At 45.3% G+C, this 27,945-nt stretch overlaps 2 protein-coding genes across 2 annotated transcripts in view; one reads left to right on the forward strand and one right to left on the reverse strand.

Annotated features, from left to right (window-relative positions):
- Positions 1-469: 469 nt before the first annotated feature.
- On the forward strand, positions 470-19,773 carry tmie (transmembrane inner ear). Its single transcript, XM_056293729.1, has 4 exons — positions 470-583; positions 6,127-6,244; positions 6,624-6,773; positions 19,466-19,773. The coding sequence occupies exons 1-4, from the start codon at positions 470-472 to the stop codon at positions 19,768-19,770; spliced, it is 687 nt and encodes a 228-aa protein (XP_056149704.1). The 3' UTR covers positions 19,771-19,773.
- Positions 19,774-24,099: 4,326 nt separating this feature from the next.
- Positions 24,100-27,945, reverse strand: part of pth1r (parathyroid hormone 1 receptor) — a 34,360-nt gene continuing 30,514 nt past the window's right edge. The window contains exons 9-14 of the mRNA XM_056293434.1: positions 27,446-27,506; positions 26,167-26,233; positions 25,934-26,028; positions 25,234-25,375; positions 24,559-24,600; positions 24,100-24,462 (exon numbers count right to left, since the gene is read on the reverse strand). Of these exons, the coding sequence (XP_056149409.1) occupies positions 24,100-24,462; positions 24,559-24,600; positions 25,234-25,375; positions 25,934-26,028; positions 26,167-26,233; positions 27,446-27,506 (770 nt within the window). The remainder of the gene's footprint in view (positions 24,463-24,558; positions 24,601-25,233; positions 25,376-25,933; positions 26,029-26,166; positions 26,234-27,445; positions 27,507-27,945) is intronic.

The following is a 27,945-nucleotide window of genomic DNA, read 5'->3' on the forward strand; positions in this document are numbered from 1 at the left end:
GCACGGACCAGCAGATTATGAAGCTCAGTCATTTCCCAACCTGGTCTACTAAACCAACCTCGTGGATGACCTCATTGCATCCCATATTGTGTTAACGTTGCCTCTCCCGACAGCAGGAGGAGCTGCCTGTAAACCACACCGCACCTATTTATTAATTAATGTTGCCCAATTTGCAGGGTTGGCTCAGTCGATGGCCGCGGAGCAGCAGCTTTAAAGCGCCCTTGCAAAAGGGGGAGGTACCGGTGCGTCGTGCAGGCGGAGGGAGAAGGAACATGGGAGCCGAGCAGCAGGCGACAGGGCGGTAAACGAGGGGAAGCGAGTCAGCATCGTTGTCACCATCAATCACCCGGGGCCATTGTGGTCCCAGTCCAGTGCGGGGCGCCCACGTAGTCAGGCAGGCAGGGAGACGGAGAAGGGTGAAGTTGGGGGGAGAGGGGGGAGGGGGCAGGGCGCCTGCAGGGGGAAGAGAATGGCGGGGGATCATCAGCCCGCATGTCCTCCTCGGCTGGCTCGGCTGGGCTGGAGAACAGCGCTGCTGTCTCACTGCTTGTCCTCCGTCCTCTCCCAGGTCCCGGATCCGGAGGTAAGAGCCTTGGTGTATGTACATACACATATATCAACTTGTTCCCCCAGAAGAAGAAAAAAAAAGGGTTTCCGCTCAGGGAAATCCACGGGGCTAACGGTGGGATGGGTGAGAGGAGGAGGAGGGCAAAGCGCTGGTCTGTTAAAACAGGACCAGCCTCTGTGTGGCTTGTGATTAACGGCTGGTTTGTTGGTCGCCGGCAGGCTGAACGCGAGACTGGACAAAGAGCAAACACTACCTGCAGAAACCTGATACGTTGTGAGGTTCTGTGAGGAAAGGCGACGTCTGCGCAGCCTCGTGATGGCTGCTTGCATGGCGGCAATTACTACAACGGCTTCTCTGCTTCTTCTTCTTCTTTGTTTTCTTTTTAGTCGCCAGGGACTCACGGTTAGATTTCACCTGCAGGAGTCAAGTGCAGCACCAGCACACAGTAACGAGCTAGGAGTGTGTGTGTGTGTGTGTGTGTGTGTGTGTGTGTGTGTGTGTGTGTGTGTGTGTGTAACATTTGAAGGCTGCATCTATTTCCTCATTGTAGTTGGAAGGTTAAAGGAGGTTTAGGCATTTTTTTTACTTCCACGCACATGTTGTTATTTGATTTATCCACGAAAACTGAAAGAATTCAATAGTTTGTTTGCGTTCGATCCCCCGAGAGTGGTTGCTTTATTTATTTGTTTATGCAAATGAGAAATTGTTGCCAGCTAAGCCTGTCTGATTAGTCATGCTTTTGGAATAGTTTGGCCCAGCTGAACCATATTCCTCTTCATATTTGTATCTAATTACCATTTTTAACATTTTTATAGAAACAGTTTGCAAATGATCCTAATTCATATATGCATAAAACCCCTCACAGGTGCAGGTGGAATAAGGACGGTCATTGTCGTCTTCAGACTTTGCAATGGTGATGGGCAGGTTGACGGACGGGATCAGGCAGGAGTCTCCGTGGACGATGATGTTTGCGGATGACATTGTGATCTGTAGTGAGAGTAGGGTGCAGGTGGAAGAGAGCCTGGAGAGGTGGAGGTATGCACTGAAGAGAAGGGGAATGAAAGTCAGTAGGAGCAAGACAGAATACATATGCGTGAATGAGAGAGAGGACAGCGGAATGGTGAGGATGCAAGGAGTGGAGGTGACGAAGGCATATGAGTTTAAATACTTGGGGTCAACTGTCCAAAGTAACGGGGAGTGCAGAAGAGAGGTGAAGAAGAGAGTGCAGGCAGGGTGGATTGGGTGGAGAAGAGTGTCAGGAGTGATTTGCGACAGAAGGGTACCAGCAAGAGTTAAAGGGAAGGTTTGCAAGATGGCTGTGAGACCAGCTATGTTATATGGTTTGGAGACAGTGGCACTGACGCAAAGACAAGAGGTGGAGCTGGAGGTGGCAGAGTTGAAGATGCTAAGATTTTCACTGGGAGTGATGAAGAAGGCCGGGATTAGGAACGAGTACATTAGAGGGACAGCTCAGGTTGGACAGTTTGGAGACAAAGCAAGAGAGGCAAGATTGAGATGGCTTTGGACATGTGTGGAGGAGGGATGCTGGGTATATTGGGAGAAGGATGCTGAATATGGAGCTGCCAGGGTAGAGGAAAAGAGGAAGGCCAAAGAGGAGGTTTATGGATGTGGTGAGGGAGGACATGCAGGGGGTTGGTGTGACAGAGGAAGATGCAGAGGACAGGAAGAGATGGAAACGGATGATCCGCTGTGGCAACCCCTAACGGGAACAGCCAAAAGTAGTAGTAGTAGATTGTCATCTTCAGAGTTGGTAATTCTCCGAGATTTCACTCGATTGTATTCATCTTCTTGAAAGAGATGGCCTTCACACAATATTCCCAGAAGGGAGGAAAAAGATCATTTGAATTTGAGATATATTTCCTTTCTTAAAAGGGTTAAAAAGATATAACTTGGCGCTCCCTGGTGAAGGCCGCATGGACCGCTGAAGCGTTGATCCTTTATGTTAAGTATCCACATCAAAACTGAATGTACAACAACTTTCCATAGTTATAGGTTGTTCGGACGCAGCACCCTGCACACTTTTACTGATTTACCAACATGAAATACACCAAAATAGGAAACAACTTAGCAATAATATAAATGCTGTGAAGCAAAAATACAATGAGTGAAGCGCATAGCAGTAAGTATTCTCATTAGGCCTAACCCTTCTGCAGGAGTGGTGCAAAACATGAGCCAAAACTTTTTGATGCCATTTCCATTGAAGGTTTCCTGTAGATTCGGCAGATGCGTCTCAGACACATAGCAGGAGGCAGGCCAGCCGGCTGGGTGAGACATCTCGTTAAACAAGTTGACTCACGTGCAGGCCGGATCCAGTCTGACACCCAGACTCACTCTGCATGCAGGGGAAACACGCCACGGCCTTTGAAATTTACAGGGTCGTCGAAAGCCCTCCGCCTTGAGAACATTTCAAATGAGCGACCAATAATTGTTTTTGTGGCGCACAGTGTCTCTCCAGATATTCCTCAGCCGCATCTTTCTTTTAAGATTCAGGATTAGGAAGACTTGTATTGGCATGTGCATCACATGTAGTAGGAATTTTACTTGGCGTTGTTGGTGCAATTAAGAATACAAGAAAAGTCAAATAAACAGTCAAATAAAATAAAATGAAGATATATATATATATATATACATATATATATACATACATACATATATGTACATACATACATATATACATATACACACACACACACACACACACATATATATATGTATATGTGTGTGTGTGTATGTGTGTGTGTTAGGGAGAATGGCTGGTAGCGGGGGGCTGGGGGGCAGCGGACTTGTTGATCAGTCCAACTGCAAAAGGGAAGAAACTTATGATGGCGTGGGGTTTTGGTCCTGATGGACCTCAGCCAGAGAGCAGGGTCTCTGAAAGGTGGTGTCCAAGGTGGGAGGGGTCAGCAATGATCTTCCCTGCCCGCCTCCAGGTCCTGGAGGGAAGGGAGGCGCTGAGTGAAGGATGCGCTGCAGCCTGCCCTGGTCCCTGGCGGTGGCAGCAGCCACCAGACGGTGATGGAGGAGGTCAGGATTAAGTTAGGTTTTCAGCAGTAAACAACCGTAACGCCATTATATCCTTAAGAAATTCCTCATTGACGTTGTTATCTGTACCCAAACATGTCCCCGGTGATGTGATATTTATTGATGTGTTCAGTCTAAAGTGTATGTACGATCCTTACCAAATGGTTATGAATCATCAATCAATAGTGTAACATTCATATTGATATCTCGGAGGCTTTTAGTGTTTTTCTCTACTGGTCTCTGTTTACTTATTTACCTTTTGACCATCTCAATGGGCCATCAGTAGATGGGTAGAACAGAATACGTGCCCATAATTTGATTTTGTTTATTTCGGGACATGAGCTATGGATTTTTGCACAACAGTCTTGCAACATCACAGCAAGTGGTCGATGAAGACAGGATGACATGCCCAGCGGTTCCATCTAGAACAATTTTATCAGGGAGCGACTGGACGAGAGAAGCTTAGCCAGTTCAAGCCAAGCAGTGAGCCATGCAATTGATATGACACACACACACACACACACACACACACACACACACACACACACACACACACACACACACACACACACACACACACACATTCAATCAATACTGTATTTTGAAACTTGTACCCCCCACCGGGCCCGTTAGAAGTATTTCCTTTGTTTTGACATTTGAAACTGTTTCGTCTCTATTGACCAAATTTTGTCCTACAGAGACAAAACAGAGGAGGTGAATTGAGCTCGCGGACGGACAAACACAAGAAAATTCCAGAGGCCAGTTTCCTCTGGCTTCTCCTTTTGTTTCATTGTCCGTCTGCAGGCCGTGCGAGGCTCTAACCGTCGTTGGTATGAGGACATTAAGTTGTTGGAAGTTTCCCCCTTTCCCCCCCCAATTGTATCCGGTCAATTACCCCACTCTTCCGAGCTGACCCGGTCGCTGCTCCACCCCTGTCTGCTAGTTCGGGGAGGGCTGCAGACTACCATACATGTGGAGTCTCCAGCCGCTTCTTTTCACCTGACAGTGAGGAGTTTCGCCAGGGGGACGTAGTGTATGGGAGGATCATGCTATTCCCCCCAGTTCACCCTCCCCCCCGAACAGGCGCCCTGACCAACCAGAGGAGGCGCTAGTGCAGCGACCAGGACCAGGACCCACATCCGGCTTCCCACCCGCAGACATGGCCAATTGTGTCTGTAGGGACGCCTGACCAAGCAGGAGGTAACATGGGGATTCGAACCACCGATCCCCGTTTTGGTAGGCAACGGAAAAGACCGCTACGCCACCCGGACGCTCCTGACATATTGCAAGAGTGAATACATTGATTACAAACGAGACACATGAAACCACACTTTGAATCCATATCTGTTATTCAGATATGGATTTGACTTCAGTTTGCTTGCACAGACTTGCCGATCATATCATCTGTCTCTTCCAGCTGTGCCGCCTGTTTGAACTGAACCTCAGATTTTGACGGGTTTTTCTTTTTTTCTTCTTTTATGGTTTTGAGCGGTGTGTGAAGGCAGAGCCACAAAAACCCAGCAGTCCGCGGAGATTTGTAAGAGGATGAAGGGGTTTAGCGAAAGATATATAAGAGGACTCCTCACACTTACTAAACCTTCCACCCATCCCCGATTCCCTAAAACCCCTCTCTCTGTTTTTGTATTTCTTTTTTCTTTTTTTCTTTTTTTAATCCCTGAAGTCACTGACATTTCGTGCAATCTTCAGTGTGAACTGAACTCTCTGCATAGGTCACAGCAGGTCGGAGGGGATTCGTCTCTCTCTCAACCTCTGTCTTGCTCTCTCTCTCTGTGTTTCTCTCTCTCTCTCTCACCCTCTTTCTCATATGATATGACTTGAGATGGAAGAAAAGAAAGAGAAAGAAAGAAGAGATAAGCCTTTTGCTCGGGAACATCCCACTGAGCACTAGATCTGACTTCAACATGGCGGCAACACGTTGGCTCTCATCTGGCTCAGAACTATATCCGGCTAAATGTCGCCCACCTTTTAGACCACACTGTTATCTCATCGAGCTAATAATAATAATAATAATAATAATAATAGTAATAATAGATTATGACAGGATTAGTATTGAGTATATTAGAGGAACCGCTCAGGTTGGACGGTTTGGAGACAAAGCAAGAGAGGCAAGATTGAGATGGCTTGGACATGTGTGGAGGAGAAATGCTGAGTATATTGGGAGAAGGATGCTGAATATGGAGCTGCCAGGGAAGAGGAAAAGAGGAAGGCCAAAGAGGAGGTTTATGGATGTGGTGAAGGAGGGAGGACATGCAGGTGGCTGGTGTGACAGAGGAACATGCAGAGGACAGGAAGAGATGGAAACAGATGATCTGCTGTGGCGACCCCTAACGGGAGAAGCTGAAAGTAGTAGCAATAATAATAATAGATAACATTAATATAGCACTTTATCTTGCTATTGTGGGGCTGCAGCTTTGGACAAGCTAAGCATAAAGCGACTGAGACGTGGGTTACATTGGAGAGACTTGGGTAACCCTTGTTTCCTCTGTCGTCTCAAGCTTTTGCCCACAGACCCGCCGAAGAAACCTGACCCCGTGACCTCCGAGACGGTGGTGTTCTGGGGATTGCGGCTATGGCAGGTCATTGGCATATTTTCAATGTTTGCGTTAGCAGTCGGTAAGTACGTGTCAGTGTGTCTTTCAGTAGCTTTATTTTCCGTTCTCACACGGCAATGTTAAAAGCGAGGCCGGGTCGCCCGCCGTTGTCATGTGACCCCACACTCACGGCCGAAGATGACGATGCAACTGTTCGTGCATATGCAGCAAAATTCAATACACCATACCCCTTTTACATGCGTAGATTAGTGATACCTGACATCTGATTGTTTGTCTGATGGCTTAATCAATTAATTGATTATCAATTAATTCCTTTTTGGATGCTGTTTTTGCTTGTTTGAAAAATGTCAAAGCGGATTAGATGGGTGGGACTCGTAACGTGTTGGATTAGCGTTAAAATCTGTCTGTGTGTGTGTCTGTCATCTCACGCTGCCCTCCAGTGATCACACTATGCTGCATCTTCAAATGTCGAATCCCAAGAACCAAGAAGGAGATTGAGGCGCGACATGCACAGAGACAGGCAGCCAAGTCATATGCCAACACATTAGAGACGGTGCCTCCTCTGAACGAGCTGACGGAAATCCCCGGCTGTAAGTACCCATCTACTCTACATCACGCCACATGTTAGCAACCCCTCACTTGAGGGGACCAGGTACATGTCAGCTATCCTGTTCTATCTATCTATCTATCTATCTATCTATCTATCTATCTATCTATCTATCTATCTATCTATCTATCTATCTATCTATCTATCTATCTATCTATCTATCTATCTATCTATCTATCTATCTATCTATCTATCTATCTATCTATCTATCTATCTTCTGTTGTTCAGGTAACTGTTTACTAGTGTGGCACATAGCCGGGACACCCTATAGCAGGGGTCCTCAAACTCATTGCTCAAAGGTCCGCATCTGATTTTTATTCAAGGTCAGATGTCAGGAATGATTGGCGATAACAAAATAATCTTTTATCAACTCACTTATAACTTTTAAGCAACATACATTCAAGTTCAAGACACCCAAGTTGGTCAAAATACGAGCCTGGTGGGAGAAATGGCATCGTGCGCCTGCAGTCGGTTGCTTGAACCTAGGCACAAAAGGTGTGATTACCCGCCGGAGACGCTGATCCAAATATTCATTTTGAAGACCCGCCCTACTCTGCCTCTGATTGGCTGTAACCCGAACGAAGACTCATGTACCGGTAGGCTACTTATGGATGTGCCGGTTTCTCTCATCTGTTCTCTGTGTTTCAACAACGGCGGGGCTCAGCCCCTCCACACACACACACACACACACACACACACACATGGAGTGGAGCAGAGGAGAGACAGTGAACCAGGTGAAGTGAAGATGGCGTTACTCGAGTTGATGACAACTACACTCGTTATGTTACTATAACGCTTCACACCGCCCCCAAACCAAATTCTCTGATGTAACATTAATGCGTGAGCTCGGCAGCAACAACACACCAAACAGAAAACGTTACACTTTATAACGTATTGTATCCACAACATGAGGTATGGGCTGGGTCTGGATTGACTTGCCGTTCTTCCAGGATGCGGACCCCGGTCCCGACTTTGAGAAGCCCTGCTCTATAGGCTGTAATAGACTCTAATACCTTGGGGCTTCGCACATCCTTTCATTTATTCTTAATGTTATTGAAACAAGGAAATGAATGTCAGAATTCTTGTAAATAATTAATACATTATTTGACACGAGAGTTTGATTCATATAATAATGATGAATTAATAATGTGTTTTGCTTCGGGCCTCCATTTGTCCAGAGCCGGCCCTGCTGTCAGTCATCCACACACCACCACATGCAGGACACCTCCTGTGTTGAACCGCGGTGGTCTGCAGCGGGTGGTGTCGTACTGATGGTCTGGACTAGAAAGCGGTTTCTGAGGTTTTACTCTTGCTTCAGAGTCAGTATTTTGCAGCGTGATATTTTACATATAATTTCAGTGTTTATCATTACAGACCCTAATCGAGTTAAACTGTAAAAAAGTAGTTAATTCGATAAACTAGAAAGGAATGAGTCGCTTCAATGAGAAATTACTGTTATTAGACACCAAAGTGTTTTCCGCTGAACCATTCCAGACTGATCGTGGCCACAAACAGATTAATTTCACTGAGTTATGAGAGGTAAGGTGTTGTCAGTTCTCCTCGGGCTCTTCTACTGTGTCTGATAAATCGACTGTTTGTTTTTGGTTCCATTTTTTTCTCTCGGTTATTTAATTTATCTACTGATGTGAATCGCTGCGAGGGAGCGTTACAGTGTAAATAGAGTATTCAGTCATGTTGACAGGCTGTGGAACAGCAGCGATGATGCTGTCTCTCCTGTCTCTCCTGTCAGATATATATGGTGCTGTCTCTCCTGTCAGATATATATGGTGCTGTCTCTCCTGTCAGATATACATATATGATGCTGTCTCTCCTGTCAGATATATATGGTGCTGTCTCTCCTGTCAGATATACATATATGATGCTGTCTCTCCTGTCAGATATATATGATGCTGTCTCTCCTGTCTCTCCTGTCAGATATATATGGTGCTGTCTCTCCTGTCAGATATATATGATGCTGTCTTTCCTGTCAGATATATATGATGCTATCTCTCCTGTCAGATATATATGATGCTGTCTCTCCTGTCAGATATACATATATGATGCTGTCTCTCCTGTCAGATATATATGGTGCTGTCTCTCCTGTCAGATATATATGGTGCTGTCTCTCCTGTCTCTCCTGTCAGATATATATGGTGCTGTCTCTCCTGTCAGATATACATATATGATGCTGTCTCTCCTGTCAGATATATATGGTGCTGTCTCTCCTGTCAGATATACATATATGATGCTGTCTCTCCTGTCAGATATATATGGTGCTGTCTCTCATGTCAGATATATATGATGCTGTCTCTCCTGTCTCCCCTGTCAGATATATATGGTGCTGTCTCTCATGTCAGATATATATGGTGCTGTCTCTCCTGTCAGATATATATGGTGCTGTCTCTTCTGTCATATATATATGGTGCTGTCTCTCCTGTCAGATATACATATATGATGCTGTCTCCTGTCAGATATATAAGGTGCTGTCTCTCCTGTCACATATATATGATGCTGTCTCTCCTGTTAGATATATATGATGCTGTCTCTCCTGTCACATATATATGATGCTGTCTCTCCTGTCACATATATATAATGCTGTCTCTCTTGTCAGATATATATGATGCTGTCTCTCCTGTCACATATATATGGTGCTGTCTCTCCTGTCAGATATATATGAATGTTTCCCCCCACATCCACATGCTGCCCATTCTCCTCCACTATGTCCCTCCGGTTGCTGCTGCGCCCCTTTAATTACTTCCCCTTTTTCTGTCCTCATCCGCCCCTCTCATTCACACCATGTTGATGTTATAATCTGTTCTGTTCTTCTCTCCTCTTCTCTTCTCACTTTTCCTTCCATCCCATTTCCCCCTCCCTTTCTTCCAGCAGCTGCGGATGCTGCTGCTGTGCAGACAGTGTGTGAGCAGGTCCAGGCTCAGAGTGGGACCAGCAGCCAGCTCCCAGTAGTCAGAGAGGAGGAGGAGCACAGCACCCCTCTCTCTCTGCCACAGACAGGATGACTTCCCTTCTCCTCTTCCTCTCCTCTACCCTCCTCCTCTCTCTTCCCTCCTTCCTCTCCTCTTCCCTTCTTCCTCTTCTCTCCCCTCCTTCCTCTCCCCTTCTCTTCTTCCTCCCCTCTTTCCTTCTTCCTCTCCTTGTTCCTCCTTCCTCTCCTCTTCACACCTTCCTCTCCTCTTCCCTCCTTCCTCTACTCTTCCCTCCTTCATCTCCTCTTCCCTTCTTCCTCTTGTCTTCCCTTCTTCCTCTCCTCTTCTCTTCTTCCTCTCCTTTTTCCTTCTTCCTTCTTCCTCTCTTCTACCCTCCTTCCTCTCCTCTTCCCTCCTTCATCTTGTCTTCCCTCCTTCATCTCCTCTTCCCTTCTTCCTCTTGTCTTCCCTTCTTCCTCTCCTCTTCTCTTCTTCCTCTCCTTTTTCCTTCTTCCTTCTTCCTCTCTTCTACCCTCCTTCCTCTCCTCTTCCCTCCTTCTGTTGCAGAGACTCGCTGACGGGACTCGCTCGGACACACTATGATGTATACATATATAGGGCACATGCTTGTACGCCTACATATTCAGCATAGTCACATGGCCGTCATCCTTTTCTTTCTGAGCCGCTGCAAAGTAGACCGACTAGGAATCGAGTCTAACAGAAAACACTTGTCTTCCACGACAACTGGTGGCCTGATCATGAAAAACCTTGTGCCTTCAGAAACTACAAAGTGAAAAAATACGACCCCCCCCCCAAAACAACTTTGCTTTCACTGATGCACACACGTTTCCCCGCAACGCGACTTCCACAGGCTTTATTTCTGCAAATCACATGTCAAGTTTGAAAACTGTTAAGATGTGCTTCTCTTTAATATAGCCGCTATGATAGTTTTTTTTTACATGTAGGTGCACATTTGCTGCATCGTGCATGTTAGCATGAAACCGGAACAGCATTCAGTAATTTATCGTAAATGATGAGAACAAAAATGACAATTACCCGAGGTGGTGATGCATGCTTCGTGTTTGTTGTCTGTTTTTGCCCATTTCTCTACCTGTCTGGTGAATTTCTTATGTAGGGTATGCTTCAAATAAAGCATCCCAAACAGATGAGCTGCCATTAGCATACAGTGGAAAATGATTCTTAAATGCTGGTCAACATCAGCAGCGAGTTTTTCTTCTCTTGTTAAGACTGCACTCCTATGGAGGCATACTGCACGCGACATTCAAACTGAAATGTGATCTGTAAAGTGACAATACAATCTTGTATTCAAATTTATATTCTCCGTAAGTTTTGCCTGAAAACCAGGTGGCGCAGTGGTTAGCGCTGTCACCTCACAGCAAGAAGGTCCTGGGTTCGAACACCAGGGTTGTCCAACCTTGGGGGTCATCCCAAGTCGTCCTCTGTGTGGAGTTTGCATGTTCTCCCCGTGTCTGCGGTGGGTTTTCTCCAGGTGCTCCGGTTTCCCCCACCATCAAAACAGACATGCATGTTAGGGTCAGTACTCCTGCCTGTGCCCCTGACCGAGGCATGGCAAGACCAACTGGAGTTGGTGCCCGGGTGCTGCAGGGCGGCTGCCCACTGCTCCTAGCTACACAGCTAGGATGGGTTACACGCAGAGTAGAATTTCCCCACGGGGGATTAATAAAATATTTAAAAAAAAAAGGAAATTCAAATTCAATAATCCCATTTGAGTTTGCCTTTCATGCAAAACATAAGAAGTTCTGCCGCTCAACACCGTGACCCTTGGTCTTTCCCACGCTGCACCCGACAAAGTCGCTCCACCTCGATGGATTGACTGACAGGTGGGAGGCGCTGATCGTGTTAACGCTGACTCGGACTGCATGTGACGACCCACTTTGCTGGGGGACCAGCGCCCTGGTGAGGGTCGTGCATACCAACCAGGGAAGGCACTGTTTCTCCTTTTCCATTTGGATAACCATTTGTAAAGCAGGCCCACCACAGAAAGCACAGACGCAGATAATTTTCAGTTGTCACACTGACACTGTTATTGCATAGACACTCGGAAAAACAATCACATGTAATTGATAAAAGATAAATTCTAATTTTCTATTTCGCTGTGCTGTTTGAATAAAGATAAGAGTAAAGAAAGGCGAGTCTTTGTTAATGAAAGAAACATCAAATACCTTTTCTATTTGGATTGTCGACCTCTGAGAAAATGTTGATTCGACAGCATTGATATGGGCATGCAGGGGTGCTTACTAGATTTAAAAACACATTTTTAGGATAAATGACGCATACTGAAATGGAATACTAAAATGCAATAATAAGCTTGAAATCTAATTTTCCAATTTGCACCAACATTTGAATAGAGATGATCATAAACATGTTTTTCTTTGTTAAAATGTAAAGTGAGAGCCTTTGCTGGTGATGCCTGAAAGGCAAATGGAAATGGAATTGTTGAATTTCTATTTTGAGCCAGAATTGGCAGACGTGAGTGTCTGTGCGGGTTTCCTCCCCCCGCGCCGGTTTCCTCCCATAGTCCAAAGACATGTAGGTCAGGTGAATCGGCCGTACTAAAATTGTCCCTAGGTGTGAATGTGTGTGTGTGTGTGTGTGTCAGCCCTGTGATGGCCTGGCAGCCTGTCCAAGGTGTCTCGCCGCCTGCCGCCCAATGACTGCTGGGATAGGCTCCAGCGTCGCCGCGACCCTGAGAGCAGCGGTTCGGATAATGGATTGATGGATCGATGGATGGATGGAAGTAGAAAATGTAAATTTAAATGCAGGATTGCATTGTCATTTTATATATTACATTTTAATTTGAATGTTGCATACTCACCTCCATCCTTCCAGTCAAGCCATTCTGCAGCTTTCCAGTACAACTACTACTACTGCTACTACTGCTACTACTGCTGCTGCTGCTGCTACTATTACTACTACCACTGTTGCTGCTACTACTGCTACTACCGCTACTACTACTGCTGCTGCTGCTGTTACTACTACTACTACCGCTACTACTGCTGCTGCTGCTGCAGCTACTACTTCTACTACTTCTACTACTACTACTATTACTACTACTACTGTTGCTGCTACTACTTCTACCACTACTACTACTACTACTACGGGCGGCACGGTGGCCAGTGGTTAGCACTGTTGCCTCACAGCAAGAAGGTCCTGGATTCGAACCCCAGGCCATCCCAGGTCCTTTCTGTGTGGACTTTGCATGTTCTCCCTGTGTCTACACGGGTTTCCTCCTACCATCAAAAAGACATGCATGTTAGGGTTAATACTCCTGTCTGTGCCCCTGAGCAAGGCAATGGAAAGAAGAACTGGAGTTGGTCCCCGGGCGCTGCAGCTGCCCACTGCTCCTGCACAATAGGATGGGTTAAATGCGGAGAACACATTTCATTGTAACCTGTACAATGACAAAATAAAGTGACTTTCTTTCTTCCTTCTTTCTCTACTGCTGCTGCTGCTACTACTACTACTACTACTGCTACTGCTACCGATACTACTACTACTACTACTACTGCTACCGATACTACTACTACTGCTACCGATACTATTACTACTGCTACCGATACTACTACTACTACTACTATTACTGCTACTGATACTACTAGTACTACTAATACTATTACTGCTGCTGCTAGTATTACTATTACTACTACTACTACTGCTACTGCTACCGATACTACTACTACTACTACTGCTACGATACTATTACTACTGCTACTGATACTACTACTACTGCTACCGATACTACTACTACTGCTACTGCTACTACTACTACTACTATTACTGCTACTGATACTACTAGTACTACTAATACTATTACTGCTGCTGCTAGTATTACTACTACTACTACTACTGCTACTGATACTACTAATACTATTACTGCTACTGCTAGTATTACTACTACTACTACTGCTTATGATACTACTACGACTACTACTACTGCTGCTGGTAGTATTGCTACTGCTACTACTACTACTACTACTACTACTAATAATAATAATAATACTTACATGGAATGATGCAAAATAAAAGGACAGTTTAAATATCACACATAGCCACGCGATTGGGTAGGGAGCAACTGTGTGTGTGTGTGTGTGTGTGTGTGTGTGTTAGTTCAGGTACACTAACATACTACTAGTTTATACCAGCAGATAGCACTTGTTCCAAACAATGTAGACAAATGCAGACAAATTCCAACCAAAATGAAAACAGCGCTGCAGCGTAAGTGTGAAAGGCTACACATTACATAAAAGCACATCTGTGCAAACGGGTGTTGGGTAATAATTTAATACACAACACGGATTCTGCCAGCCAGAGCTCGGAGGCCCAGGAACACTGACAAAAAAATACGGACTGACTTCTGTCCCGTTCTGAACTCGGAACGAATACGCGTTGAATTCAGTTACACAAGCCCAGCACGCGCAGCGTTTATCACACGCGGCCCATTATGGATGATGGACCGAGACCTGTCGGTGCGCTCTGCCGACGTGTTCACTGTGTCAAACAAGACCCGTGCAAACAGCCAGATTACACGAGGAGCCACAGGGTGGCTAGGGTGTCCATGTCACACACGCCGCGTCCATCACGGAGCGAGCTGATCTGATGTGCGTCGCAGTAAATCCTCTTCTGCAGCCGTCCATGCAGTTCCCCCTGTGTCTGGGGGCAGAGAGGTGGGCTGAAGCCGTATAAAGAAGCAGGCAGAACAAATCTCCACTCGCCGCTCTCAGCCATGAACTCCGAGCCCATCACACTGCTTGCCTTGAATTAACTGAAAGGAGGAACCGCAAGCGCACAAGAAAATATGCAAACAACCTTTCCTTTTTTTTGGCCTGTCTCCAGTCATTATGTCAAGCGTAAAGTCAACAAATACAACACATATCATCATGCCTTGCAAATCAAATGACTGTGGCTGTCAAAGTGAGCATGGAGGGGGCAAAGCAACTGAATGTACGACATCAAGAATGACGAATTTTAATAAACTGCATTATCCAAACTGCTGTGAGTCGCAGTCGGAGTAATTAGTAATGACACATTCATATGATGCTAGAAAGCATGCTGTCATGTCTTCTGCCCCCCCCCAAAGCCACATCATAGAATAGAATACAGAATACACTTTATTTGTCATTTATACATACATACAATGAAATTCACTCTCTGCTTTTAACCCCTCCTAGCTGTGTAGCTAGGAGCAGTGGGCAGCCGCCGTGCAGCGCCCGGGGAATGGTTTACCCTTGGTTTACCCTTTCCGGGTACTGACAGCTGGGTAGACTGTGCCCGGGGATTTGAATTCAATTGCCTTCTCCTAGCCTTTGCCTAAAGAGGCATCAACCCACAAGGCAGTGGGTGGATTTGAAATCAGAGTTCCCTTCTCCTATCCCAGTATGTTGGCTGGACTGGGCACCATGGGAAGTACCATACAGGCATGCAGGAGGACCAGATCTATCAGTAGGGACGTCGTCCTTAGCCAAAGGGCCCTTGCTGAGGTAAGGTGCTACCCCTCTACAGCCTGCGGTTGCAGTTTAGCGTCTTACCCAGGACATAGCCACTGAGCCCCTCGTTATTGCATTCCGATGTAACCCCCACATCACAGGTCTGATCAGGAAGGGCACTGAGCAGCGCATGCACGTCACTCAACAGCAACAAACTCCGTGTATCCAAGAACTGACAAGATGTTGCCCGCTAAGATGGATGGGACCAGAACCCGTCTTTAAACGGAATACAGCCGGGGGAGTGACCACAAAACCACCAAGAGATGCACTGCTCTAGGCAGGGTAGAGGGTTTAAGTGAAACCACCAGGTCCCAATACGCGCCCGTACAGAAATGTCTCTGGTGTCCTCTGTTCTTCGCCTGAGTGGTTTATTTTGAGAACTTCGACGAGCGTTTGCGAGCTGCTGCCTGTTGGAGAGCGACCACCAACGTGATTTATACTCGCGTGTAATATTAGTGTAGCCGGTTATTTTCTTGCCCGGTGCGGGATTCGATACGGGGTGTACTGCACCACACGGCGACATCACTAGCGATAGCGTGATCCTCCCACACGCTACGTCCCCCTGGTGAAACTCCTCACTGTCAGGTGAAAAGAAGCGGCTGGCGACACCACATGTATCAGAGGAGGCATGTGGTAGTCTGCAGCCCTCTCGGATCGGCAGAGGGGGTGGAGCAGCGACCGGGGATGCTAGGAAGAGTGGGGTAATTGGCCGGATACAATTGGGGGGAAAAGGGGGGGCAGTTTCTTCTTGGATTTGAAACCATCATCGGGCATCTGAGAACATGACTAGTTGTCATGACTCCATATAACTGCCCACGTTTTGCACACCTGCCACAGCACAGGAGCTGCGGCCTCACACACCCACTTCCTGCTCTGCAGAGAAATACCAACGCAGTTGAGTATGGCTGTAATTAGAAGGAAATGATCACAGCCGGGAATACTAGGGTTTTAATGTTCATGCTCACACCTGCCAATAGGGAGCCTTTACAGTTGCGTGTAGCGGGACACCGTTGAGGACGTCTGAGCATCTGAAAAAACAATGTGCGTTTGCTCGTTGAACTGAAAAGAGAAACATGGCCCGAAATGTGAGGTATCCAAACGTGGAGCCCTGAGCAGTTCCAGCGGTAGGCTAATAGTTACGCCAGAAGTCGAGAAGGAGGCAGCACAGATAATAGAAAACAAGAACCCTCTATACGTGTGTGTGTGCGCGCGCGCGCGTGCGTATCCCTCACACTCAAAGACGTACATAAATGGACGACGTCATCACTCCCTAGCATGCACACACACACACATACACACACACACACACACATAAACTTAGCACAAAAAGTAAGGAAATGTGTGTTTGGTAGATTATTTCTTTGTTGTAACAAAGCTTCTTGGAAATAAATCTTATATCAGGCACCTGATTGTCAGCACCTGGGGTACCAGAAGCTCAAAACAAGAGTCAATAGCAACAGCAAAATAAGCTGTTTGGCATTGGCAGAGAAGATCTGGTAAATTTGTCATGGGCGCAACCCACATACTCAGCTCTGCTGCTCATCCCACAAATGCATGTTCCTTACACATGTGGCGCCATTTAAAAGGGAAATAAACAGGCTTTCCAACAGTATAAGATTTATTGCCAAGAGCATTGTTACAACAAAGACATAATCTACCAAACACACATTTCCTTACTTTTTGTGCTGTATATATTCATACAGGGCTGCTGTGTGTGTGTGTGTGGGGGGGGGGCGACATGCACATGCATGGATCACAGTCTCACACACACACACACACACACACACACACACACACACACACACACACACACACACACACACACACACACACACACACACACACACACACACACACACACACACAGCTAATCTAGGATACTAGTTGTACTGCACGCAGAATCTCGGTGCAATACATGTCTAACAAGCAGAATAATACAGCAGCATCGTGCAGTCTCAACTATGACCTGCCGTTGTTATTTTAGTCTTTCAAAGGACAAACCGTGGGCTGTGAAGCTGTGGTCTCTACATCATCCAGTCAGCCGAGCTGTCAGGTTATTTGGGCGTGTTGAAGTATGGCGGTATGTGGCAGCTCTATATGTCAGGTCTGCAGCCTACGTTTCATTCGGACGTTGGGTCGTTTTTCAGACCGGTCCTCACACGTAGCCCACGGTCACGGTCACACGCACCCGCGAGCTTCGGACACCTGCTCAGCCAGCACATCTCCGGAAGTGTTGACAAATTTACCCCGCGGTCCTCGCAGGGACTCGTGAAATTTTCCTTCATTTTACCCCCCCCCCCCCTTCGGTCGCGCTCTCGTGCAGCCGACACTGCTTCCCCTTCTCCTTCTTCCTCGCGGTGAGATGGAGCACGCTCTTCGTCACGACGCAATTATCGAAAATAAAAAAATCCTGATTAATTTATTAGATTTTTTTCATGTGACCTTGACTATATAGGATGGCACTGAAGCGTGTTGGGTCAAGAACGGTCATTAAAAAATATTACAGGGCGCCCGGGTAGCGTAGCGGTCTGTTCCGTTGCCTACCAACACGGGGATCGCCGAGTCGAATCCCCGTGTTGTCTCCGGCTTGGTCGGGCGTCCCTACAGACACAATTGGCCGTGTCTGCGGGTGGGAAGTCGGATGTGGGCATGTGTCCTGGTCACTGCACTAGCGCCCTCTCTGGTCGGTCGGGGCGCCCCCGCATCGGCAGAGACGGGGGTGGAGCAGCGAACGGGACGGCTGAAAAAGAGCGGGGCAGACATCTCCAGTTTATTTCCCACCGAAGCTGTTGCAGTGCAAACACTAGGGATGTTAACAACCAGTCCTTTTGTGAAACTATTCTATTCAATTCTAAAAAGGGCCCGAATTATTGGCTTGTCCTGCAACCGTTGAGTGATCTAGAGAAAAAAGATATAAAAGGTGAAAGAGTTTATTCTTTTTTAACATCAAGGTGAGAATGAGCAGAGGATGCACATTGAAGGACATTGAAAAGCACTTGGAGAGCCTGAAAGAAGATCGCGGAGGGGCGCTCCTCTACTAGACTGAAATGCAACAAAGCTTACGAACAACCGCTGAAGAGGCCGTCTGGCTGGTTCTGATCACAAGGATCAGTCAGGATGCCTCCACACGCAGGGCCGCGACTGGAGCTGCTCTGTCGTGAGCATCTTCGCGGGGCTTCAGTGGTGCTCGGCAGTTTCCTTCAGGTCGCTGGTTTTACCAGGCCGTCGCCCCGCCGCTAATGACTCCATGAGGTCTTCGGAGACACATGAGGGGAAGCAAAGGGCAAAATAAAGGGCTTGTTTCATAGCCCAAAGTGTCTGAATTAACTTGGGTTGGTAAAAATACTCATAACAGGGGTGTCCGGGTAGCGTAGCGGTCTGTTCCGTTGCCTACCAACACGGGAATCGCCGATTCGAATCCCCGTGTAACCTCCGGCTTGGTCGGGCGTCCCTAGAGACACAATTGGCCGTGTCTGCGGGTGGGAAGCTGGATGTGAGTATGTGTCCTGATCGCTGCACTAGCGCCTCCTCTGGTCGGTCGGGGCACCTGTCCGGGGGGGGGGGTAGCGTAATCCTCCCACGTGCTACGTCCCCCTGGTGAAACTCCTCGCTGGCAGGTGAAGAGAAGCGGCTGGAGACTCCACATGTATCGGAGGAGGCATGTGGTAGTCTGCAGCCCTCCCCAGATCGGCAGAGGGGGTGGAGCAGCGACCAGGCGACCGGGATGGCTTGGAAGAGTGGGGTAATTGGCCGGATAAAATTGGTGAGAGAATGGGGGGTGGATACTCATAACAGTAGTATTACTCACACGGTACAAGAAAAGGCGGTAGTATGAGGAGCTGTAATTCATTTCTGAATCTGATGGCTTTTTTTTTTCCTGTGGTCTGATTTTTTCTTTCTTTCCAGCATTGGGATGCTCTGAGATATTAGTCCTTTCCAAAATCTACTCCACGCTGAGTCCACACACACCAACTTGATTTTTTTTTTCCGGCAAGCGCACGCTCAGCGCAATCCCATTAAAAGACTAAACAGACCATGTTTATTAGAATGGATAGAAACAGATGTGCTTTCATTAGCACATGGCCCACTTAAGGTACATAGCATTTCTCTGGGATTAAATTTTCCTTTCCAGTGATCACATCGTTAGAGGCGAGGCCCCAAATGGTACCTGATGTTATTGCAAAGGCTTACATCTTTTCTGCTGTTTTTTATCTATATATTCACAGCTGCAAAAGCGGAGGAAAAGGAAGAGGTGACAACAGTCTCTGGGAAGGTGGACGCTGAGAAAGCAGAGAAGAAGTCAAAGGAAGGCAAGAAAGAGGGCAAGGGTGCCAAAGAGGGAAAAGTAGACGAGAAGGACGCATCGGCAAAGAAAAAGGATGACAAAGGTGAAAAGGGCACCCCCAAGGAGGGCGGCGAAGGGAAGGGGAAGAAGACGGCGGAAAGGGGCGATAAAAGTGAAAAGGGGGAGAAAGGAGGTGGCAAAGGAGAAGCGAAGGCGGGAGCAAAGAAAGCTGCAGCTAAAAAGTGAACCCCATTCCATACGGGCAAACATTGCAAAAGACAATTTCAAGTTTTTCACTTTTTTTTTCTAAAAATTATATTTGTATCATATTCTATTCAAAGAAAAGATTAAAAATGACATTAACGATCCATGATGGGAATATTGTGTTTTCTGCCAGTATTACTGCACATGTATGTTCTTATCGTGCAGTTGGCAGTTGTATAAATGTGAAAGCATGAATAATACAGCGGCTTTAATTATGGTAATTCAGCAGAGATACGGCATTATTAAAAATTTGTTTTATTTGCAATACACTTATGAACATTACAGACCAGAAAACACCCTCCTGTTTAATCCAAGTTTACATGAACATCTACATAAACTTGTCTTCATCACTATGGAGCGATAAGAAGGTGTGATGATGCCTGGCCCAAACACTCGGCACATTATCTGAAGTAGAATCATACAAACGACCAATATCTATTCCACTGAGTACATTTCAATATGAGATAAATAAAGGAAATTAAACATATTTTACACTTCGATGAGAGGTATTTGAAACAAATGAATACAACATTAGCTCTATGAAGATTGGCCTTATGATACACCTGATTCCCAAACACAAACAATGTACGATACAATCAAAACAAAACACTATTTATAGGGGGTTAAAGTGCTCAAATATGAATGAACAATGTTTTCAGCAAAAACAATTTGAGAGATGTGGTGTTGGCTACTAATTACTTATATGACATTTATAATGACAGAAAGGTCCAATCTTCCTTAGCCAGGGGAAGTTTAGCAGTGAGCTAGCTAGCTTGGTTCTGATGCTAATGTGATGCTAGCTTTTAACAGGTGGATGCTGCTAATAAAAACCACAGCAGGGTTACCCCATCATCTGGGGCTGCTTGGTAATATGCTTGGTAATATCAAATAGGACTTTACCTGTATTCTTAAATGTACTGCCAAAGTGATGCTTTAGAAGTTTTTGGAGTCTCAAGTTACCAAAGGATAGTGTTAATGAGTATTATGGATTTCCGGAGGGAAAAAAAGAAGAGGGAAAACATTGGACAAAAAGCCACCTGTCATTAGTGTTCAATTTAACCCACTAAACCTCGCGTTGACTCCCAATCACAGCCAATCGAAGTCCCCGTGGAAATGTTCGACTCGAGCCACCGAATCAAATCTCTCGAGAGTCAAAACATCGTTTGCGGGAATCCTCTGCTAATCAGTTAAAACGCACAGGCAGCCAACAGTCGAAAGTGGTTAAAAGTAGTCAGACTAGAACGGTCTTTCCTGGCAGGAGGGGTTGCGGTGAGGGTCCCCCATGGCTGATGCTGTGTGTTGATTCACTGTCTACAGCTGTGAGCTCTGGGCACAGCCACCTAATGATCAGAGTGGTTTTGACATTTCTAAAGGCGCTGCGAGCCTCGTAAAAAAACCAAAACCTGCTCTCAGAGAGAGAAAAAGGAGAAGTGGACGAGCTTGGTGGGGTATTCTCAAATTTCCAAGAAACTGTTCTGAACCCCAAGTTTATCAGGTGAATTAAATTTGATGAGCTCTTTTTGTTAATTTTTGCAGAATTACTTTGCACGGGTGAACAAAGTCTTGCATGGCTTTGCTCTTGGACCCCTCTGAAAGATTGCAGCAGACTATAAGCCATATTCGAACCGATTTGTCGTACTGGGCAGACTAAACTTTAATCTTGCAAGTTAGCAATAACCTCTAGATCCATGCCATTGGGTTTAGGGTTAGGCTTTGTGTGGTCTGGAGATAGAGGGGGTTGTTTGTGATCACTTGATGTCTCAAACTTTGTTTCAAAGTGTGCACATAAACCCCTCTGAGACTGTGACCGTGAGTTAGGGCTACACAAACAGACAACGGCCTGTGAGGTCTAACAACAGAACAAGCAGGAGTTAAGTCCCAATTGTGGTTTCGTTTTTCAACAGGAACTATTCGATCAGTTGGATGGGACAAAAGAGCAGACTGCAGGCATCAGGTTGTGAAAGAAGTAGGCCATTAAGGAGAGAGGCAGCTAGGCAAAGTCGTCTTGTCTGTTTACTTCCACTAAAGTCGAAGGCTCACAACATTGTAGTCCAAGACAACGAGGTCAGCTCGTAGAGAAGGGATTGGGTTCTGGGGTCTAACCCTAACTGTAACCCTGAACACTCATATATTGAGTTATTGTGATGAATGGCTCACTCAGTTACTTGCCAAACGTTCAGCTGAAACTGGATCTGTTTATGAAGAACTTTTACCCTTTCTTGGAATGAACTGCGGACACGGCACAAAACCAATCTCGGAATTTTTTGCACACTGGAATTTTTCTGGAGGTGATATTGTAACTCTAAGACTATTTTTGTGACTGAAAATGGGATGAATGGCTCTTACATCTTATATTGGAGTACTGCAGTGTACTTTCGAAGGACGGCACATTCTGCCCTTTCTCTTTGGCGTCAGAGGTATTGTACCCTCACGTGTAAAGCATGACATTAACACAGAGTCCACATTCAACTGTAAGACGCACACGACATAACATTTTTAAAACTGGGACACCTCGAGACCCACTCCAAAGACACAAATACAGATTCTGATAAATGGTACCAGAAATGCATGTGTGCGATGGAAAACATTGAATAACTGCATCTTCGGATGAACTGAAAACATAACAAACATTTAAACCGTAGGGACATGCAAAGGTTTTTCAAGACGGCTTTACAAATTGATGCCCGGTTGTGTTGAAAACAGGAATTCTAGGATACAAAAACCGTCAGACAACCTCAACACTCACAGACTTGGGCTGGGGGGGGTGGGCATTTAAGATATTTGGTAGAATGCTTCATTAAGTTTTAGTTTCAAACTTCTCCTTTACCTAAAATAATTCACCAGTTTGGCTATGGGCTATAGACATCTTCATGAAACATTCCAAATAGTTTGTATTTTTCTGCAACACAATGCAAAGCAATGCAAAGAACCCCCCCCCCAATATTTGTACATATAAAACATAGCCCGCATACATAGTACCTATAAAGGTGAACATTAATTGTTCACAACTAGAATAAATTTCTGATCTTTGTAAACATTGTGACTTCTAATCATATGTATACATACCATATATACAAATAAGCAGCATAACACTGGACCATATGTAAAACTTCTTGTGTATTTAGCTTTAGCTTTCTTTCATATCCACCAAAAATGCCACTCTTGAAATTCTAGGGAAATGGGAGATTTCCTCGGAATCCACATTTAATTAATATTTCATCGGAAAACAGATCAATTTCCTGTACCCTGTGTTTTTGTGTGGTTTTTTTTTAGTTTCCTTTGAAAATCGTGAGAGCATATGCAACTATTGCTATCGTATTTTCGTAGAAGTTTTCCGTTATCGCACCTAAAACTGAACACCGGAGAACGTGATGGCCTTCATGGAAAAATATTTTTGTTTTGGTGTTCTGCACTGTGTCACAGAACATTATTATACAATAGAAATTGAACACGGACAATCACTGAACTCAGAAACTCATAGATGTTGGCTTTTCTGAGCGCCAGAAACTGTACAAAGTCATAAACACTACCTTTAACCTCAGACCATCGTCCAGGCAGAAACCGTGGCCTACTAACACAATAGCATTTTAAGACTGGTGTGCAACAACAGAGGACTTCATTTACCTGAGTACACTCCCTTTTACACTGAAGCAGATTTAAGTAAATGTGGAATAAGTGAGATGCCATGCCCTAGAAAATTAACAGTTTCCTCAGAATAACACCAGAATGACTCTTTTTTGTTTTTTTTAAGGCTCTTAATGTAGTCAACTCAAACTGAATACAACCTGCCATACTTCAATCTGGTGGAAATACATTGGTCCCCGGGTGGACTTAACTTAATACTTACTTGGCTTGAGAATATTCCTGGCTAATATCACACCCATTTCTGTTATATGGATGACAACCTAGCAACCTCCCCACCCTGCCCACCCCCCAAAAAAACCCCAACTAAAAACAAGCAGATAAAAAACATATAACAGCAATCAATGGCAGTGGAAAACAAGTGAGTGATGCCAGTCTGTTTTCATCACACATTCATCATAGCAGGTGGTTGAAGAGAGTATTTGCTACAACCGAAAAGGTCATTGATAAGAAAGGTGGCGCATCTCAAACAGTGATACACCCCCTTTTATTTTTCTTGCCATGAGTCTCATCACGCCAAAGTGTCCCGGCTCAATTCACAGGAGAACAAACTGGCAGTGTTGGTGTATGCAGTCATCCTCTGCAGAACATCCTGAGAATATGGACTGTTTTCAGGTCTATTCGCCCAGTGTACGTTCCTACGTGCCCTGCCGACAGGGACAAAGGAGGTCACATGACTGTCTCCCTCTCTTCCTCCACCACAGGAGTGGGTTTTTCCTCCTCGCAGGGCTGTGTGATGGTCGAATGCTCTTCTTCTGGAATGTGGAGCTCCTGTCCTGAAGAGGGGATTGAGTTTTCAGAGACGGAGCCGTTCTTCACATAACCTGGAAGGTTGCGGTGGCCGTTCACAGGCACAGGCCCCAGTCGGGTGGTGAGGTGAAGGGCCAGCGGCCCCCGAGCTGTGACGTTGGTGACACTGGTGTGTGATACCATAGGTCCGTAGCTGTATGTGTTACTGCCGCTTCTCGCTTTTCTTTTGAAGTCCAGCGCTAGAGTCCTCCGGTTCCAGGATTTCTTTATCTCCGCTTGGACCTGATAGAAAAAGATAGATCAATTGTCTGCTTACAAAACAGGTTGAATTACAGGTAATATAATCTTTTAATGTAAAATGCTGAAATAAATTCCTACCTCCCCATTGCAGAAACAGTAAATAATTGCGACAAAGAATCCCTGGAAAAGAGGAAGAATGTAATTTTAATGCACACTTCTGCTTTTACTTGATGGTCCAGTGAAGATTGACAGGATGAACAAGAGATGGCATGCAGAAAAGGTCTTGAGCTGAATCTGAATCACGACCTCATGGTCCCTGCATGGCCCGGACTCGAACTCCCTGGGGCCAAAATCCGACTTTGAAAATATGATCTGGAAATAATTGTTTCCTCACCTAACAAGGAATAACACTAGATATCACGGACACCGATGGCTGTAAATTCAACTTTCATTTTCTATTATCAAACCATCATGCAATCATGAATAGTATAAGGGAGTAGGACTAGAAAAGTTCTCAACTTCTTACCCTTTTTGGACATGATTGGTATTAACTGAATTATTTGTTTGTCGCTTATATGTTGCCGATGATTTTGTTTGTTTGTTTATTTGCTTTTATTGCTAATATGATTTCTTTAACATGTTCAATAAAATGGATGGATTGGTTGACTGATTGATTAATTGATTGATCGATAAAACTCATAGGGCTGCAGTAGCGGTCTTAACTATGAACCTTCTAGCTGCGGTTAAGTTACACAGAAAACATATCGGGCAGTGTGTTGTATTTTAGCACAGCAAGGCAGCTGATCGGATTACCTGAAAGGAGTTGAACAGCATCTCGTAATGCATCTGGATCTGCCAGGGAATTCCGGTCACTTCTGTGTACGGCATAGCCATGAACACGATGTAGTGGACACCAAAGAGTGGCATCAGCACCAACGTTGACTTTAATAATTTTCTATGAAACAACAGAATGAAAACAGATTCTATAATTTTAACAGACCTCTGAAGAGTGCATATTTCTCACTCTGCATTGGCATATGGTATTTATGTGTTATAATTGAGGTCAAGTCCATAAATAGAGAAGACCTTGGCACATTCACAACAGAACACTTTCTTCTTTTTTACGGACTGAAAGCCCTATGATAAATGCTGCAAAGTTGCAATGGTCCAGATATTCCGGTGTCTTCTTTTCCATTATCTGCTGACATAGTCTACTAGTAACAGTAGCATTAGGACAATGTTTTGTACAGTGCAATTTTGAATAAATACCATTATATTAGATATATTTAGTGTAGGGTTGGAGTTGTGCAGATTAGCGTTAGTGTAGTCTAGTGCTGTAAAGCAGAACTGTCATGTGCCATATAATACATGTGCAATATTCTTATGGTGTATGTGGAAAAACAGACAATATATTCATGGCTTTATTATACAGATTAATAGTTCAGGAGTTGTTAGGCAAGCAACGTTTTGGATTGCATGAATATTCTTTGCATGCAGTAATGCCGCAGAGTACCTGTACTGCTGTCTCGTGTCACATCTTCCTGCATTTGTTTCACGTAGTTTAGTTGCCAAGACTCTGATGATGTTCAGAAATAACACAAAATTAACCTGGAGAGAAAAAAAGGCAATGATATAATTGTCATTGCCATAATGTTGAGTGAAAAGAGCCAATATTTCTGGTGCCACAGGTGGTGTAAAATGCCACAGTTTACCACTCAGCAGGAGGCAGTCGTCGACTATACTTACCACTATAGCTGTAAGAATAGGTACTTGAACTATCCATTTCAAATTGCCTGCACTTAAGTCCCAACACCTGCAGCAGATCAACAAACACACCAGATCAGCGGGGCATCAGGGATGAGGCGGGTGTGATTATGTAGGAGCCACCTGTTTCACTACTACTCTTTTCACCACATCTCGGTCATTCACAAGGTGGTTTTACATTTAGCTGAAGTTTCGCAATACAACTTTCAAATGAAATTACTCAGAACTGATTTTGAGGTTTCAAGTTTTGGATTTACCCCCCCCCCCCCGACTCATGTTTACTGTGAACCCGCTCCAAACAGGAGGGAAATGAGCTGGATTTATGCTCAACAACTTTTGTACTTTTTTGGAGGCTTTTTTTCCCCTCTTTTTCTCCCCAGTTGTATCTAGCCAATCAACCCAATTTTCTGAGCCGTCCCGGTCACTGCTCCACCCCTCCTGCTGGTCTAGGGAGGGCCGCAGACTACCACATGCTCCCTCCGATACATGTGGAGTCGCCAGCCGCTTCTTTTCACCTGACAGTGAGGAGTTTCACCAGGGGGACATAGCACATGAGAGGATCACGCTATTCTCCCCAGTCCCCCCCCCCCCCCCCCCCGCCAACAGGTGCCCCGACTGACCAGAGGAGGTGCTAGTGCAGCGACCAGGACACATAGCCACATCTGGCTTCCCACCTGCAGACACCGCCAATTGTGTCTGTAGGGACGCCCGACCAAGCTGGAGGTAACATGGGGATTCGAATTGGCGATCCCCATGTTGGTAGACAACAAAATAGACCGCTACGCTACCCGGACACCCAACTTGTGCACTTTTTAACACGGCACTTCACTGTACCCTTGGCCTATATAAGTTGATATAAAGATGGATGGTGCACTACACAGTTTTGCCCAAAGGTGATAAGGGGGAACCTTAAAACTACTTCTACTCTTTTAAGCTTGTATTAAAATACACATCAAAACACACTTTAGATCACAAAGTCAGATGTTGTTAACTGATGTTACCTCTTACATCCGACTATTGTAGATTCACATCTATTCTTACTTAGCTGAATGTGTCCTTTATGCTTTGTCCACTGTCATGAAGGACACTGGGCTTGCTGTTACAGTTTGTCCTGCAGACGGTGTGTCGGTCATATACTGTACCGCTGTGATAAACCAGGGCACATTTCTTGTGTTCCCATTGTACACCGTGAATAAAAGTGTATCTAAATCTGATTCTGATTCAGTTCAGGACATGTCTATAGTGCATGCAGGTCCCTTACTCTGTGTCCGCTAAGGTGGCTCTGACACTCGCCCAAACCGTCACAAACATAGCTGGAACCCCTGAAGAGACACAAACAGATATTTTAAGAAATTCAAAGAAAAACACCAAAACCCAGCTGAAGAGTTTTCACAGAAGACTCCAACTGGATGACTTTTTTTTTATGACACTGTAAGATCAATTAGTCCTTAATTTCTTCTCGTCCAAACCGGGTAGACTGGAAACTAGGTAGCACAGCATCCACATTGTATGCGCTGTGCTTATATAACTAATACGCACAGTGTGTACAATGCAGGAACTGTAATACCCACATGTCATCATCATTCTGTATTTAACGCTGTGACTCATTTCCAATATTTCTGCTAGTTGGGCTGGTTCGTAATGTCAACAAGAAATCAGACAGCTTATGTATTTTTCTGTCTCATGCGCAATAATCCCGGTAATAAAATGGAAGAAGGTTGAATCGGTTCATCTGGACACAACGTTTATTGACAGATATGT

The sequence above is a fragment of the Lampris incognitus genome, chromosome 14 (assembly GCF_029633865.1).
Source record: "Lampris incognitus isolate fLamInc1 chromosome 14, fLamInc1.hap2, whole genome shotgun sequence".
Classification (NCBI taxonomy): Eukaryota; Metazoa; Chordata; class Actinopteri; order Lampriformes; family Lampridae; genus Lampris; species Lampris incognitus.